Source organism: Oncorhynchus keta, chromosome 22 (assembly GCF_023373465.1).
Source record: "Oncorhynchus keta strain PuntledgeMale-10-30-2019 chromosome 22, Oket_V2, whole genome shotgun sequence".
NCBI classification, from domain to species: domain Eukaryota; kingdom Metazoa; phylum Chordata; class Actinopteri; order Salmoniformes; family Salmonidae; genus Oncorhynchus; species Oncorhynchus keta.
In genome coordinates, this window is record NC_068442.1 from 13,170,411 (window position 1) to 13,189,056 (window position 18,646).

At 42.9% G+C, this 18,646-nt stretch overlaps 1 protein-coding gene across 3 annotated transcripts in view; it reads right to left on the minus strand.

Moving 5' to 3' along the window:
• Positions 1-18,646, minus strand: part of LOC118401070 (SLIT-ROBO Rho GTPase-activating protein 1-like) — a 162,753-nt gene that overhangs the window by 63,580 nt on the left and 80,527 nt on the right. For all 3 annotated transcript variants that reach the window (XM_035798270.2, XM_052474813.1, XM_052474814.1), the window contains exons 4-6: positions 18,448-18,510; positions 4,323-4,502; positions 3,161-3,289 (exon numbers count right to left, since the gene is read on the minus strand). In XM_035798270.2, the coding sequence (XP_035654163.2) occupies positions 3,161-3,289; positions 4,323-4,502; positions 18,448-18,510 (372 nt within the window). The remainder of the gene's footprint in view (positions 1-3,160; positions 3,290-4,322; positions 4,503-18,447; positions 18,511-18,646) is intronic.

Here is an 18,646-nt window from a genome sequence, read left to right on the forward strand (position 1 = left end):
CCAGCAGCATTGCAGTTCTTGACACACTTAAACTGGTGCGCCTGGCAACTACTTACTACCATACCCCGTTCAAAGGAACGTCAATATTTTCTCTGGCCCATTCACCCTCTGAATGGCACACATAGACAATCCATGTCTCAATTGTCTCAAGACTTAAAAATCCTTCTTTATTAACCTGTCTCCTCCCCTTCATCTACACTGATTGAAGTGGATTTAACAGGTGACACCAATAAGGGATTATGGCTATCACCTGAATTCACCTGGTCAGTCTGTCATGGTGTTCCAGTTTGTTTATGGAAAAACCAACAACTTTGTAACAGTTTCAACAAAGTTGACAATGTATGCTCTCTTAGTCTTTCCACACACTGTAGTCGTTAACATTATTGGCCGTTAAGAGAATAGTCTGATACTTTCTCTGACAGCTGCCTTGGCCCTGATTCATAGAACCTGAATACTGTTTCCAACATGAATAGTTCCTTAAGCATCTGACGCTGGATCTCATTAACTAGGACAAAGGTTAGCCAGGGCCTGTGAGTTCACACGGACAGCATTGGAAGCTGGTGGAAGACACCCAGACTCAGAAGCACTGTACCAGGCAAGCTAACCGCCTGGTTTGTCTAGCCTAAATAACACTGGATCAAGATAGATCCAATTCATCAAATCCAACTTTTTTGAAACCCTGTCCTGTCACCTCCAAGACAGATCACGAGTGTGTGTGAACACCAGCACAAACACAATTAAAGCAGAAGGAAGCCAATTTTAGCACCCAGCATGGAGGCTTGGTCGAAAATATAAAAAGGTGAAGACGCGAGGATTCTAATATAAAATATCTAGTATTCATAAATGTGGAAGAATTCTAAACAAGGGGACTAGCAATACTGGAAGTAAATGTTCAGCACGGAAAGTTCTCCATCAAATTGGAAAATAAACACATTCCTAGTGAATTTCAGCTAACTCGTCTGCAAGCACATAACTGTTTTACAGTCATTCAATTCATCTAAACGTTGTTCAAATTATCTACAGCCATTTCATTACTTTTCCTTACATTTACATTTACATTTAAGTCATTTAGCAGACGCTCTTATCCAGAGCGACTTACAAATTGGTGCAAACACCTTATGACAACCAGTGGAACAGCCACTTGCATCTAAATCTTGTTGGGGGGGGTTTCCACTTTCCTGTCTACTGGTCACGTTTTCAATGATGATCCTGTGGAATCAGCAACGGTGATGTGGTCCAATGAATGTGTGGAATCAGCAACGGTGATGTGGTCCAATGAATGTGTGGATTTTTGAACACTGCCGCATGGAATTATTACCTCTATGTTTTCAACCTAGCATGGAATTATTACCTCTGTTTTCAACCTAGCATGGAATTATTACCTCTGTTTTCAACCTAGCATGGAATTATTATCTATGTTTTCAACCTAGCATGGAATTATTACCTCTGTTTTCAACCTAGCATGGAATTATTACCTCTATGTTTTCAACCTAGCATGGAGGAGGTCACATCTCACGGATCCCCTTCCTTACCGACTATCTGGAATTGATTTATTCATCTGTTATTTTACCAGGTAAGTTGACTGAGAACACGTTCTCATTTGCAGCAACGACCTGGGGAATAGTTACAGAGGGGGATGAATAAGCCAATTGTAAACTGGGGATTATTAGGTGACCGTGATGGTTTGAGGGCCAGATTGGGAATTTAGCCAGGACACCGGGGTTAACACCCCTACTCGTACGATAAGTGCCATGGGATCTTTAATGACCGCAGAGAGTCAGGACATCCGTTTAACGTCCCATCTCAAAGACTGCACCCTACACAGGGCAGTGTCCCCAATCACTGCCCTGGGGCATTGGGATATTTTTTAGACCAGAAGAAAGAGTGCCTCCTACTGGCCCTCCAACACCACTTCCAGCAGTATCTGGTCTCCCATCCAGGGACTGACCAGGACCAACCCTGCTTAGCTTCAGAAGCAAGCCAGCAGTGGTATGCAGGGTGGTATGCTGCTGGCTAATACACCATCACTAAACTCACCCAGCGTTCTCCGGGGCTGTGCTGGCAACTCCAGAGACACGGTACAGTACATATTTTACCAAAGGGGAAAAATGATATCCCAGGTAGGCCAGTGTATAAATAACTCTGGGTTCTGGAGGAGCAAACAAAGTAATCTGCTGGGTAGACAGAGTACAGAGCACATAGTAGTACTGAGTACAGAGTGGTGATATGAGGGATGGGACTACTGAACTACAACATACACCAGTAATTGTCAAAAAATGAGTTTCAGGGGTAGGGCTTTTTCCCACACCACATTCAAGCTAAAGATGTGATGAAGTGTGTGTGTCGGTGCGTCTGTCTGTACTGACCGTCATGCAGTACTGTGTATAACATGAGGACATGGATGGTAGAATAGTAGAATAGCTTGAGTCACAAGCACTACGAGACCCCTGGGCTTTTTATTTCTCTTCCTCCAGTCATTTCTATCCCACAGTTTGTTGTGTCTGTTCACCATCGTTCATATTTCAGCTCTCCTGCTAAACTCATCAGTTTCATTCTACAGACTCAGATATTAGGTCTCGAAAGGACCTAAAAAAATACTGCTGAATGGCAGGGTGTCTTCAACATTACGAGGATCGAAAAAGAGCATAATACAATTTACCTTAGCAGTGAGACGCGTTTTTGTTTTTTAACACATACCGTATGATTGGGTGTGCAGACGACTTAATTTGAAGTCTGGGGAACGGGAGAGGCTTAGACTGAGAAGCGGCTCTCAGTTTGTGGCAGAGTGAATCTCTCTGCGGCTTGTGTTATGGAGTAATGTGTACATTCCCTCAGATCTTTAAGAATGTATGAGTGAACATCATTAAGCATGCTTAGAAGGGTATGTCTGAAATGGCACCCTATTCACTTTATAGTGCACTACTTTTGACCAGAGCCTCGGGTCAAAAGTTGTGCACTATGTAGGGCATAGGGTGCCATTTTGGATGCAGCCAAGGGCTTATTAATGAGAAAAGAGGGAGTAGAGACGCTGTTTGGTAACACACTTTCTAATTTGGCCTTGACAACCAAACTTTCCCAGTTATACAGTGCAGATAAATGAGTGTCTGTTCTTTAGCTGGAAGTTTCTCCCAACTAAAAACAAGGCATGCGGTTTACTTACATCAATTAAGTCAGACAAGTCGTGGATGTAGTACTTGAAGATGGAGGAATTTGTCGCCTCCAGCGTCAGCAGGTACTCGTTTCGCGCTTTGATTGACTTCAGCTTATTCTCAGAGTACTTGGCTTGGCGCTGATATGAGAGAGAGTGAGGGCGAGAGAAACAGAGAAATTAATGATCAAAAATGCCTTCAGTGACATTGGCGCATGCTGTCATGTCTTCATGCACACTGTACGGCGGCTCTCACGTAACACATTTCAGGATGACTGACAAACAGGAGCTGGCGCAGATAGACAACTGCGGAGCAGAGGGCAAATAACAGCTACTACGGCAACAAAAAAAAGAACAAAAACACAAGAATGGGCCTAAACTTTGTATGCTTAAAATCGACCTTCACAACATCTAGGATTAGCCACTTCCCAGCCCAGCTGTGCTCATTCTGACTTACTCTTGCGTCTGCCTGACAGACGCCGTTAGTTAGTCACCAGCCAATGACCAATGAACACTGACTCACATACGGACATGGTCTTAGATATTTTAACGCTTTGCAGGAGCCTGTGAATAAAACGCTGTTCCCATGGCCATTAAACCATTGGTCACGGAGCTCTAACAGAAAACAGGCCTGCTCCTTCTGAGAAGAACACAAAGCAATTTGGTTGTTAAGTGACAGTGTGGTTTCCATCACACACATGGGAGACACACACACAGGGCAGCAGGGCTGCTTCTGTTACAAAATGGAGGTCTGGCTGGCCGGTAGAGGTCTGTTTCTGTTACAAATGATGAACACTTTCAGGCACACCTGGACGGCAACGTAAGTTCATCAAAGTTGGGGCCGTAGAAAGTGAAAATATACACTATTTATGTAGAGGAGAGCTTGACCATAGAAATATAACCTATGCGCGTGACTAATCACAGCTGGCCAACTGTGTTAAATGAGAAGACATTCCAACATTCCCTACAGCAACCATTATCAGTGTAAAGACCTTCACAATACACATCGTCTCACACCGTTGTGCCGTCCCAAACCATAGTGTGCTGGCTCTGATTACATTCACCTGGTCCTTTCTAGCACAGTTCCAGCAAATATGATGGATGCGTAACCAGGCCGGTGCAGAACAGCTTGGCTTGGCCCATTCGTGTCAAGCAGGCAATAAGTGTGCTGTACCTTCTCCTTCATCTTCTCAATCTTCTTGACGGAGCTGCGTCTCTGGTGCTTGTCCTCCAGACGGATACTGAAGACCGGCTCGGCCCGGCCGATCTGCTTCTCCTCCTGCTTCTCCGCCTCTTTCAGCTTGCTTTCGGCGCTGATGCTCTCCGTGTGGTACATGTGGTAGGTCTTCATCACCTGGGGGGTTGGAGGGAGAGGTCAGAGGTCAAGGGTCAGTCATTCAACCTCACAGTAAGAGGCTGCTTTGAACCAAACAAAGCTTTCATCTACTTCCCACCCACTCTTCACAGACCGATTCAGCTCTACTTCACAGTGGGACATTCTTACTTCACCACCACAAATTAAAGGCAGATTGCCTCGCTCTGTTTTTATATGAGGCTCTTATACAGTATGAACTCAACAACCACGATTCACTGCCATTCCCATTTACCATATTGCTCTGCATTTGAAATTCCATTGACAGAGAACTCCATCTACACTTAACAGCTTGCTGGAATCACCACCACCGTTTAATATGGGATGACAATTCCATCTGATGGGTATAGGTAATGCTACAGCTCTGTAATGGGGCACCCAGGGACAGACACCCAATCATCCCTGGCTGCCGTAGCCCAAGACGAAGTGCCATCAGCGGGGTGCCAGCAGGCAGGCGGGGGCCCATGTCAGATCAGGTGGTGACAGACGTACAGACTAAACCACATACACAACAACCCTGTTCCCTCCCCTTTGAAGTGGAGAGCTATAATCCCTCAAAGGTAATGTAAAATTCCTGAGGACAGGAGTTTCAAAAGACACCAAATTGTAAATAAGTTTGGCATGAGGTGATACGCAGACCTGGGTTCAAACACTATTTGAAATTATTTCAAATACTGTAGCTGTGCTTGATTGAGCTTCCCTGTTGCAAGGGAATCAATAGAACAGTAAAAACCTAAAAGTGCAAGCACTGCCCATCTGGCACTCCAGGCAGGCTAAAGCAAAACACTCAAAGTAATTAAAATATTTAGTCATGTAATCAGATCTGGTGATACACTACATTTTAAGTGGGTATGCTCCCCTTGTCAATGCATCTGAACCAGAATTGAGGAAGAGTGATGGAGGCGTAGTGGTAAATGCATTACCACCACAGCAAAACACAGATTAAAGCTGCTTCCTCTGGTTTGACTCATTGTTATCCAAACAGGAGGGAGCTATTACCATGACTCACACAACTGTAGAATACATTAGGAAGTGGCTCATGAGTAGCCAGGTACAACTGCTGCTCAAGTAAACCAGGATTTCTTCAAGGGTCGTGACAAGTTCATAAGAGACTATTTATGACACATCCTAATGGCTCTTTGAGTGTAGGGACTGGAATGGATAGCTGAAATAGGCAGTCACTGAATGAGACGAATCACCAAATCAAAACAAACTTTATTTGTCACATGCGCCGAATACATCAAGTCTAGACTTCACCGTGAAATGCTTTCCAGACCAACGGGAGTCACAACTGACACCCACACATGCACTCTACTAAAGTTTTTGTAAACACTGCTTTCATCCGGACTCAAGCAGCGAGCTTGTTAAGCCACCCAAAAGCGATAAGACCTCTGACCTCTGAACAAACGCACATCTCTCTCCTTCTGGACCTTCAGAGGTCATTGACAGTGTGGCCATAGGATGGGGGAGGTACTGACAGAAGGCTGCTGGGGAGAGGAAAATACCTTAGCCTGGCTTTCACTATAACCCTGTTGGCTCTGAGAGAATCAGTCCCCTTCCCCTGCTGAGGCAGGCCAGGCCAAGCCCGAGTCCTAGATCTGTTTCTACCTGTCTTGCCAACTTCTTTGCTGTCAGTAGTAGGGCTAGCCTGTGTCCTAGATTTGTTTGTGCTGTCTTGCCAACAAACAATAACAACTTGGCGAGACAGCACAAACGGAACTAGGACTTGCCATGGCTGTCGCTGCCAAGGCTGTCTTTAAACCCACTACTGACGCAAGACCAGCCACTGAAAATAAAGTCACCCCGAAGCTGACGGAAAAAAAGTGATCCCACGGCTTAACCCAGTAAATTACAGTTACACCGTCCGTATACATTAGAAAAATCGGTCTGCATAACCTCAATCGGAATCAAAATACAGACCTAAAACCTAAACTTCTCCGCTCCACCCCCCAAAAACAAGATATTTTCATAACGGGTGGACAGACTTTGCCCTGCTTGTTTTGTGCTGGTGGCCAGAGCCACGTAATAGGAACCAGTGGAGAGAGCCTGGAGGGGCGACCAACCACAGGCCATACTACTGACTTACTGGTTTGGAAACGTGGTGTGTTAACTTTAACTCTCCTCTGCTTCTTTTAGAGGGACAAATTTAGAACAACTGGGACCAGACCTGTTATTTCACAGGCCCTGAGGCCACAGGCCCTGGTGGTTAGAGCGTTGGACGTGTAACCGAAAGGCTGCAAGATCGAATCCCCGAGCTGACAAGGTAAAAATCTGTCGTTCCTAGGCCGTCATTGAAAATAAGAATGTGTTCTTAACTGACTTGCCTAGTTAAATAAATAAAAAGGCCCCAGTGGCTGTCTGATGCCAGTGTTTCTCTCTCCCTCTGTGTGTGTGTTCTTCTACACCAAAGGATAAATCAGGTTAAATTGGACTGCAGCGAGAGAGACGGTGACAGAATTTGAGATGTGGCCATTACAATTATACTTATAATCGTTCATGACACGTGTAAGTATAAACGTATGAGACTAATTTTTGTTTGTAACCGAAGACTACAGGGAAATTGAACCCCTGCTGAATATCTCCCGGGACAAGAGTAACTGTTCCCAGATCTGTTTCTTGGGTTTTACCATAACAATCAATGCTGTAATCATAACATGATACAGGTAACTACCAAAATAAAGGAAAGTGTCCGAATACCCATACTAGCGTACTACAACATACTTAAACTGCATTCCCATTACTCATCGTCCATACTATTTAGCGCCTACCGCTCAGTAAAACGGATCCTGTATGCTGCGGCCGCAACGCAGTAGCGGCTCCTGATTGGCTGAGTAAATGGGGCCGAGTTCGGGTGTTCAAAATTAAACAGATATGCATCGCATTAACCAGCCTGATAATGTCTCATTTCCAATTTGATAAATTTGGGTAAACTCTGAATAGAATATAAATTGATATTTATGTAACGGCTTTCTTCCGTTGAAGGAGAGTCGGACCAAAATGCAGCGTGGTTAGTTCGATACATCTTTAAAAAAGAAAAAAACACGAACAAGCCTATCTGGTGAACACTAACACAGAGACAGGAACAATCACCCACGACATACTCAAAGAATATGGCTGCCTAAATATGGTTCCCAATCAGAGACAACGATAATCACCTGACTGATTGAGAACCGCCTCAGGCAGCCATAGACTATGCTAGACACCCCACAAAAACCCCATGACAAAAACGCACCACAATAACCCATGTCACACCCTGGCCTGACCAAATAAATGAAGACAAACATACATACTTCGACCAGGGCGTGACAATTTATAGCTACTCAGGCTGGTTATAGGCAGACTATCACATTCAACACATACCATAGATGAATACCATATGGAATATTTCATAAAGACTGAAGACAGAAACAGATCATTTTGGTTCCATTTCAACATGCTGTAACATATCAAATAGCCTGGTACACACACCAAAACTCTTCAAATGTATTGCACATAAAATCATAGGACAGTTGGGTGCTTCGCAAACTCAGAACCTCTGGACAGCAACATAATAAATTAAGGCTATGGTCCTTCTGTAGCTCAGTTGGTAGAGCATGGCGCTTGTAACGCCAGGGTAGTGGGTTCGATTCCCGGGACCACCCATACGTAGAATGTATGCACACATGACTGTAAGTCGCTTTGGATAAAAGCGTCTGCTAAATGGCATATATTATTATTATTATTATAAGGCACTGATCATTGGGAATGAGATCAGAAAGACTGCGAGGGACTTGATCCAGAAATTAAATAATTTAAAAAGGTAGCTTAGCCTACAAAACTAAAACAATCCATATGTTCAAATCAAAAGGCCTGTTTAACATGACATCATTACCGCAGCCACATCCCGAGTCCCCGGTGCCAACACATTCAGAAATCAAAAGATGGTTTAGTATTTAGTTTAACTTCTTTGGGGAATGGGGCAGTATTTTCACGTCCGGATGAAAAGCATGCCCAGAGTAAAGTGCCTGCTACTCAGGCCCAGATCCTAGGATATGCATATTATTAGTCGATTTTGAGAGAAAACACTGATGTTTCTAAAACTGTTTGAATGATGTCCGTGAGTTTAACAGAACTCATATGGCAGGCAAAAACCTAAGAATAAATCCAACCAGGAAGTGGGAAATCTGATTTTGTAGGTTTTCAACTCTTTGCTTATCCAAGATGGATCGGGTCATGTTGCACTTCCTAAGGCTTCCACTAGATGTCAACAGTCTTTAGAACCTTGTCTACTGTGAAGTGGGGCTGAATGAGAGGGGAATGAGTCAGGTTTCTGGCAGAGAGCCACGGGCTCGTGACGGGCGTTCATGTGAAAGTTACCTCGCGTTCCATTGACCCTAATCATGGTGGGATGTTAATGGCTTAATTAACTCAGGAACCACATCTGTGCAGAAGCACCTGCTTTCAATATACTTTGTATCCCTTATTTACTCAAGTGTTTGCTTTATTTTGGAAGTTACCTGCATCTTTGAGGGTTACACACCTAAATAGATTATCTAAATTGTCACCGAGCACTTACAACCTGCAGTGCAGTGATGCATTTAATTTGACGTTATTGATTTTACGCAAAATGATTACCTCAGAATCGCTCTCCAACAACAGTGTTTTTGACCGTGACTACCTTCTGCTTCAGAAGACTGAAAAGGCAGGAGAGAACACTTTACCATATGTCTTTATACAAGAAAATATTGTTAAATAGGAAAAAATTATTTGTTTTTAGATTTATTTTAGATTGACATGGCTAAGTACTTATTTACCTCAGCTAGCCAGACAGCTATCTAGCTAACATTAGCTAAATAAACCAAAGTGTTATTGTAATTTGTAAGTCGCTCTGGATAAGAGCGTCTGCTAAATGACTTAAATGTAAATGTAATGTAGCTTTCTGTTTGTATGTAGCTTGCACTTTAATGGCATTAATGAGATTTTATTTTATCTTCCCAACCAGGAGAATTACTATGAAGGCACCACTGATTTCAACATTGACGCAACATTCGTAGGAAGGCAGACAAATTCACAATTCAGGGTAACATTAAGCAGTCAACTTCTATTATATCACGAAGTAGTTGTGTACAACAATTTTTCAACAACCATTTTGTATTTATTATGTATCCCCATTAGCTGCTGCCAAGGCAGTAATATACATAATAAAAATGTTTAACATTAAAATACATTTTACAACAGATTTCACAATACATTAAGTGCGTGCCCTCAGGCCTCTACTCTACTACAACACACAATCCAGCTGTAAAGTGTGTCATGACTGTCCTGTGAGGATCACAATGGGTCAGATCATCTTGGCAATTCCTGACAATAACAACCTCCACTCAGAGGGGAGGAGGGAACTGGTGTGGGGATTTTGACACCTCCACACCCTGTCGTAAATTAAGGAGGAAAGGGGGCTCTTTCTCCTCCTCTAGTATCAACCAAAGGAATGTCTTTGTTCACAGACAGTATTCCCTCAAACTTTAACATGGTAAAAAGTGAATACAGGAATAATATTTTTACCATAATGTGGGGAATGGTCAGGAGAACAAATGTAATATTGGTTTTCATTTTGTGACATCATTAAAATCTGTATGGATGAAACACAAAGGTGATATACTTTCCAAGTTAATCTGTCTAGTTTCCATCCAATACGCATATAATATGAAAAGTGATTAAAGTATTTTTTTTTTAAAGAGGAATGTGATTTTTAGGAGGAATAAGATAATCTCTCCCCTATAAACTGTGCATAAGCAGGGAAACTTAAATCAGTTCTACCAAATTTCTATCAACATGTTAAATGTGCAACCAGAGGGAAGAAAAATTCTAGCTCACCTGTACTCACCTGGTGGCATTGAGGAATACACCACATCAGTCACTGGATTTACCAATAAGTGCATCGAGGACGTCATCCCCACAGTGACTGTACGTACATACCCCAACCAGAAGCCATGGATTACAGGCAACATTCACACTTAGCTAAAGGGTAGAGTTGCCGCTTTCAATGTGCGGGACTCTAACCCGGAAGCTTACAAGAAATAATGCTATGCCCTGCGACAAATCATCAAACAGGCAAAGCGTCAATACAGAGGTAAGATTGAATCATACTACACCGGCTCCGACGCTCGTCTTATGTGGCACGGCTTGCAAACTATTACAGACTACAAAGGGAAGCACAGCTGCGAGCTGCCCAGTGACACGAGCCTACCAGACAAGCTATATCACTTCTATGCTCGCTTCGAGGCAAGCAACACTGAGGCATGCATGAGAACATCAGCTGTTCCGGACGACTGTGTGAACACGTTCTCCGTAGCCGACGTGAGTAAAACATACACAAAGCTGCGGGGCCAGACAGACAACCAGGACGTGTACTCCGGGCATGTGCTGACCAACTGGCAGGTGTCTTCACTGACATTTTCAACATGTCCCCGATTGAGTCTGTAATACCAACATGTTTCAAGGAGACCACCATAGTCCCTGTGCCCAAGAAAACAAAGGCAACCTGCCTAAATGACTACAGACCCGTAGCACTCACGTCCATAGACATGAAGTACTTTGAAAGGTTGGTAATGGCTCACATCAACACCATTATCCCAGAAACCCTAGATCCACTCCAATTTGCATACCGCCCAAACAGATCCACAGATGATGCAATCTCTATTGCACTCCAAACTGACCTTTCCCACCTGGACAAAAATGAACACTTAATGTGAGAATGCTATTCATTCACTTCAGCTCAGCGTTCAACACCAAAGTACACTCAAAGCTCATCACTAAGCTAAGGATCCTGGGACTAAACACCTCCCTCTGCAACTAGATCCTGGACTTCCTGGCGGGCCACCCCCAGGTGGTGAGGGTAGGAAGCAACACATCTGCCACGCTGATCCTCAACACTGGATGTCCCCAGGGGTGCGTGCTCAGTCCCCTCCTGTACTCCCTGTTCACCCACAACTGCATGGTCAGGCATGACTCCAACACCATCATTAAGTTTGCAGACGACACAACAGTGGTAGGCCTGATGACCAACAACGACGAGACAGGCTGTATGGAGGAGGTCAGAGACCTGGTCGGGTGGTGCCAGAATAACAACCTATCCCTCAACGTAACCAAGACTAAGGAGATGATTGTGGACTACAGGAAAAGGAGGACCGAGCACACCCCCATTCTCATCGACGGGGCTGTAGTGGAGCAGGTTGAGAGCTTCAAGTTCCTTGGTGTCCACATCAATAACAAACTAGAATGGTCCAAACACACCAAGACAGTCGTGAATAGGGAACGACAAAGCCTATTTCCCCTTAGGAAACTAAAAAGATTTGGCATGGATCCTGAGATCCTCAAAAGGTTCTACAGCTGCAACATCGAGAGCATCCTGACTGGTTATATCACTGCCTGGTACGACAATTGCTCGGCCTCTGACCGCAAGGCACTACAGAGGGTAATGCATAGTACATCACCGGGGCCAAGCTTCCTGCCATCCAGAACCTCTACACCAGGCGGTGTCAGAGGAACGCCCTAAAAATGGTCAAAGACCCCAGCCACCCCAGTTATAGAATGTTCTCTCTACTACCGCATGGCAAGTGGTACCGGTGTGCCAAGTCAAGGACAAAAAGGCTTCTCAAAAGTTTTTACCCCCAAGCCACAAGACTCCTGAACAGGTAATCAAATGGCTCTCCGGACTATTTGCATTGTGTACCCCCCCAAACCCCTCTTTTTACACTGCTGCTACTCTCTGTTTATCATATATGCATAGTCACTTTAACTATACATTCATGTACATACTACCTCAATTGGGCCGACCAACCAGTGCTCCCGCAAATTGGCTAACCGGGCTATCTGCATTGTGTCCCGCCACCCGCCAACCCCTCTTTTACGCTACTGCTACTCTCTGTTCATCATATGTGCATAATCACTTTAACCATATATACATGTACATACTACTTCAAAATCAGCCTGACTAACCAGTGTCTGTATGTAGCCTCGCTACTTTTATAGCCTTGCTACTGTATATAGCCTGTACTTTTACTGTTGTTTTAATTCTTTACTTACCTATTGTTCACCTAATTTTTTGCACTATTGGTTAGAGCCTGTAAGTAAGCATTTCACTGTAAGGTCTACACCTGTTGTACTCAGCGCACATGACGAATAAATGTTGATTTGATGTGGGTAGCCACGCCCCAAGTGAGGTCGGAGAGCGTGTCAGACGGACAGAGCCATCCCCTTTGGCCAGAGTGCATAAAAAGCCTTGGTAACGAAATTAACATTAGACCAGGAAACATGAGGCGTTAGCTACATGTTTGAAATTGTTGAAACTTTGAACCTCAACTCGAGGTGAATAAATAATAAACTCATCTTCCTTTAGACCAGAGAGACAAAGAGCTGCATCTCATGTCCATAGTGGTCTAAATCCTGAACCCAGAATAATCAACACGAGGAGAAAGAGGCAACAAACTACCCTCTCAGACAATCACCCCTCTCAGACAATCACTGGTACAGCTGATTAGCTGTTCAAGGCAAATATCTGAACTCTTCAAACTATCCCATCTTACAACGAGTCTCAAGTCACTGTACACTACTCTTATCACCCCATTGGAACCATCGGCACAGCTGGTTTATCTTCAAATAAGCCACTTCAGGAGCGAATGGAAGTGTGAACTCTGTAGTTCTGTTCAGGACTGTTCAGGACTACATGACGGACAAAGACACACATACATAAATACATGTGCGATTTCTTATTTCAAACGGGTGGTGGTTCACTTGGAAAGGAAATTATTAATGGGAGAATAGTTATACAATGTGTCCATGATAAGTGTTCCTTAAATTTTGTCTCTCTTTTTTCCCCCTCTCCATCTCTGTGTAATATGCGGTCATATCTTGTCAGTCCACTAGGGACCTTTGTCTCATGTAAAGGGTGTATGTTTATTCTGTGTTATTATTTAGTTAGCTAGTAAATAAATAACTAAACCAATTGGTGCAGTAGGGCAGCAGGTGGCCTAGTGGTTAGAGCAATGGGCCAGTAACCAAAAGGTTGCTGGATCGAATCCCGAGCTGACAAGGTAAAAATCTGTCGTTCTGCCCCTGAACAAGGCGGTTAACCCACTGTTCCCCTATAGGCCGTTATTGTAAATAAGAATTTGTTCTTAACTGGCTTGCCTAGTTAAATAAAACAAATAAAAATTTAAAAAATATAGTACTGAATCGTGAATTGGCAGTTTTTTTTGCAGATGCATGAGGTTACGACTGTGCAGAATGATGATATGATAAGAGGTAATGATTGTTTATCGATGTTCTTATAGAGTTTAATTTGGGAGATGGTAACTCTTAACCTCTTCCGTGTTGCCCCAAATTCCTAATGAGTTCATTTATTTAAAAAAAATCTGGTAACAATTAAACATAGTTATTGGATAAATAACAGTTAGCAGATTAATGAATGTAAAGTCATGACAAGTATGTGTTTGTATGCGTGTGTTTGTACCTGTGTGAATTTTCACAGTCCTCGCTGTTCCATAAGGTGTATTTTTATCTTATTAAAAAAAAATCTGATTCTACTGCTTGTGTGAGTTACTTGATGTGGAATATTCATGGCTCTATATAGTACCGTTTGCCTCGCATAGTCTGTTCTGGACCTGCCGACTGTGAAGTGACCTCTGATGGCATGTCTTGTGGGGTATGCATGGGTATCTGAGCTGTGTGCTAGTAGATTAAAAACAGACAGCTCGGTGCATTCAACAATACTTCTCATAAATACAAGTAGTGATTAAGTCCATCTCTCCTCTACTTTGAGCCATGAGAGATTGACGTGAATGTTATTCATGTTAGCTCTACGTGTACGTTTAAGGGCCAGCCATGCTGTCCTGTACTGGGCCAGTTGTAATTTTCCCAAGTACTTTTTGTGGCACCTGACCCCACGACTGGGCAGTAGTCCAGATGCGACAAAACTAAGGGCTGTAGGACCTGCCTTGTTGATATTGTTATTAAGGCAGAGCATTGCTTTATTATGGCCAGACCTCTCCCCATCTTAGCTACTGTTCCCCCGCACATTGACTCGCTACTGGTACCTCCTGTATATAGCGACATTATTCATATTTTATTTTGACCCTTATTTTTTTTTAGTCAATATTTTCTTAATTCTTATTTTTCTAAAAATGGTATTGTTGGTTAAGGGCTTGTAAGCATTTCACAATAAGGTCTACCTACACCTGTTGTATTGGCGCATGTGACAAATAAAAGTGGATTTGATTTCATGCATCAATACAATAACAGTTTACAATCCAGGGTTACACCAAACAGGTGTCTCCTCAACTCGCTACATTTCCACATTCATTACAAGATTTAGTTGAGGTTAGGGTTTAGTGAATGATTTGTCCCAAATACAATGCTTTTAGTTTGAAATATTTTGGACTAACTTACACTACATGGCCGAAAGTATGTGGAAGCACCTTCAAATTTGTGGATTTGGCTATTTCAGCCACACCCGTGGCTGACAGGTGTATAAAAATCGAGCACAAAGCCATGACATCTCCATAGACAAACATTGGCAATAGAATGGTCCGTACTGAAGAGCTCCGTGACTTTCAACCTGGCACCGTCATAGGATGCCACCTTTCCAACAAGTCAGTTCGACTGATTTCGTCCCTGCTAGAGCTTCCCCAGTCAACTGTAAGTGCTGTTATTGTGAAGTGGAAACTTCTAGGAGAAACAAAGTGGTAGGTCACACAAGCTCACAGAATGGGACTGTCGAGTGCCGAAGCACAGGACTGTTGAGTGCTGAAAACTCACTGCAGAGCTCTGACCCCAATCAAACACCTTTGGGATGAATTGGATCAGCATCCATCATCAGTGCCGAACTCACTACTGCTCTTGTAGCTGAATGGAAGCAAGTCTCCACAGCAATGTTCCAACATCTAATGGAAAGCCTTCCCAACTCAACGACCATACTTTTGGCAATGTAGTGCATTTCTTGCCACCCATTCTGAAACTGACTGCAGCTCTAAGTGTTGCAGTGATTTCACTCGCTGTAGTAGCTGACATGTATAATGCTGAGTCATCAGCATACAGACACACAAGCTTTACGCAGATATATATTATTTTACATAGACAGCTGCCCTGGGGAATGCCTGATTCTACCTGGATTATGTTAGAGGCTAAAACAAAACAAAAAACACCCTCTGTTCTGTTACAGGTAACTCTCAATCCACAATATAGCAGGGGGTGAAAAGCCATAACATATACATTTATACATACTATGATCTATAATGCCAAAGCCGCACTGAAGTAAAAAAAAAACTTAAAAAAAACAGCTCACAATCTTTTTATTCTTTTCCATCTAGCTAGTTGGGAGGACAACCTGTAGGCAATTCTGTTTTCACCCAAAAGCAGCGTCCAGGCCTCCACTGAGTATTCGCCTAGTGTACGGATGGGAGTTGCAGCTGTTGACTGAGGTAAACAAAGTACTGTATATACAATTATTGCAATTGATTGTCTTTGTTTTGTATGTCTATTGCTATTTTTGCATAACATACTTTGCATCAACGTTTGACTGGTACTGTACTTTTTTTAAATTATAAAGGCACACATAGCATACATATCAATACATACAAACTATCTAGGTCAAATAGGGGAGAGGTGTAATCTTTTTTTTAAACCAGGTTTGCTGTTTATTTGAAAAAAAATGAGAAAGAACAGTTCCATGCAATAATGGATCTATATAATACTGTACGCTTTCTTGAATTTGCTCTGGATTTGGGTAATGTGAAAAGACCCCTGGTGGCGTGTCTGGTTGGTTAAGTGTGTGCGTTAGAGCTGTGTGTAAATTGACTATGCAAACAATTTGGGATTTTAAACACATTCATGTTTCTTATAAAAAGTGAGGCAGTCAGTAGCTTCTCAACTCTTAGCCAAGCGAGACTGGCATGCATAATATTTATAATCAGCCCTCTGATTACAATGAAGAGCAAAACGTACCACTCCGATGCTATGCCAGCTTCAGCTTAACTAGGTCTTTCCTTGCAGCACTGGACGACACGACTGGACAATAATCAAGAGAAAACTAAACTAGAGCCCGCAGAAATGGCTTTTTGGAGTACGGTGTCAAAAAAGCAGAGCATCTCTTTATTACGGACAGACCTCTCCCCATCTTTACAACCATTAAATATACATGTTTTGACCATGACAGTTTACAATTTAAGGAATGATTTGTACCAAATACAATGCTCTTAGTTTTAGATATGTTCAGGACCAGTTTATTACTGGCCACCCATTCCAAAACAGAACTCTTTGTTAAGGGTTTCAGTGACTTCATTAGCTGTGGTAGCTCATGGGTATATGGTTGAATCATCAGCATACATGGAACATATGCTTTGTTTAATGCCAGTGGCAGGCCATTGGTAAACATAGAAAAGAGGGCCTAGAGAGCTGCCCTGCAGTACACCCCACTTTACATGTTTGACAGAGAAACCTCCATTAAAGAAAACCCTTTGAATTCTGTTATATAGATAGCTCTGAATCCACAATATGGCAGAGGTTGAAAAGCCAAAACACACATTTTTTTCAACAACAGGTTGTCAATAATATCAAAGGCTTCACTGAAATCTAACAGTACAGCTCCCACAATCATCATTTTACCAATTTCTTTCAACCAATCATCAGTAATGTGCCAGTGCAGTACATGTTGAGTGCCCTTCTCTATAAGCATGCTGAAAGTCTCTTGTTAAATTGATTACAGAGAAATAGCATTGTATTTGGTCAAACCATTTTATCTAACAGTTTGCTAAGAGCTGGCAACAAGCTGATTGGTCTGCTGTTAGAACCAGTAAAGGCTGCTTTACCACTCTTGGGTAGCGGAATTGCTTTGGCTTCCCTCCAGGCCTGAGGACAAAGACTTTCCTCTAGGCTCAGATTAAATATATGACAGATAGGAGTGCCTACAGAGGCACCATCCTCAGTAGCTTTCCATCTAAGTTGTCAATGTCAATACTGTTTCCACCTCTCCCACGCTAATTCAAACCTGCAATGCTTTTCTTTCATTATTAGTTTTTTTATGCATGAACACTGTTCGTTGGCATTTCCTGCATAAGTTTGCCAATGAAGTAATAATTTGGATGAAGGACGAGACCTATGAATCCTCGCTGCTCTTTCGCTACCAGCTGGGGTCACAATATGTTAAGGTGAATATAAAAATGTCAGACAACTATTTGCTTTTGCACTCAAAATAACCCAAAGCTAGTTTTAGTTTTCCTATCACTGATATTTTTCTCATGGTCTTCCTAGGGTTACCTCGGTGGAAGCCAACAATCTTCTCCAGTTGGAGCAGTTGGACGGTCGACCACTGAAAGCCCTGATGCTCCCTGCACTTTGGTGAAGCCCATGGGACAAAGTATGTCAAAGCTAACCACTGGGTCACGGTAAGTAACCTCCGCTGCTATTAAGGTGTATGACTCCAGTGGTCATGACACCACCCCAAACCCCAACCTCTCTCTTATCTTCTCCAGGGACCATCCCTTACCTGAGGAAGTATTAGAACGTCAGGGTCTTCAGGGCCACCTGAGGAACATGAATCTCAGCTGCCACTATTCCAGGCCTGATGGCAGCAATTAAAGCTACTGAATTAACTTTCGATTAGTGGTTTAAGCACCCTGCTCTCCGCCAAGGTCAGAGACCTGAAGTGGAATTATCCACATAGGCTGGTCCCAGATCTGCTTGTAACAATGACCATAAGAGTTGGTATGCAGCTACTTTAAGGCCAGACCAGGTAGACTCTGATCTGAGGCCCGCCTTAACACCCTAATCATGATTTCTCATTCAGGCTGAGAGTTGTTCCCAACTGTGACCTGATCAGGAAAAAATTTATACACTATTTTTACAGTACAGTGATACAGCAAAACAGGAACCAGGAAAGTAAATGACAACTTACAGTGTAGAGCTCGTTGAGGACCTTCATCAAGTCTTCCTGGAGCTGAAACGTTATCTCCTTACTCTGAAAAAGAGAAAACAAAGAACATGTTCAATGTGAGACATCTGTCGACTTTCCAGTACAGTAACATATTCATACATGGAACAAACAAGCAGTGTCAGGAGTACAGTAGGGCATAGAGCTGGAACGAGGATATCAA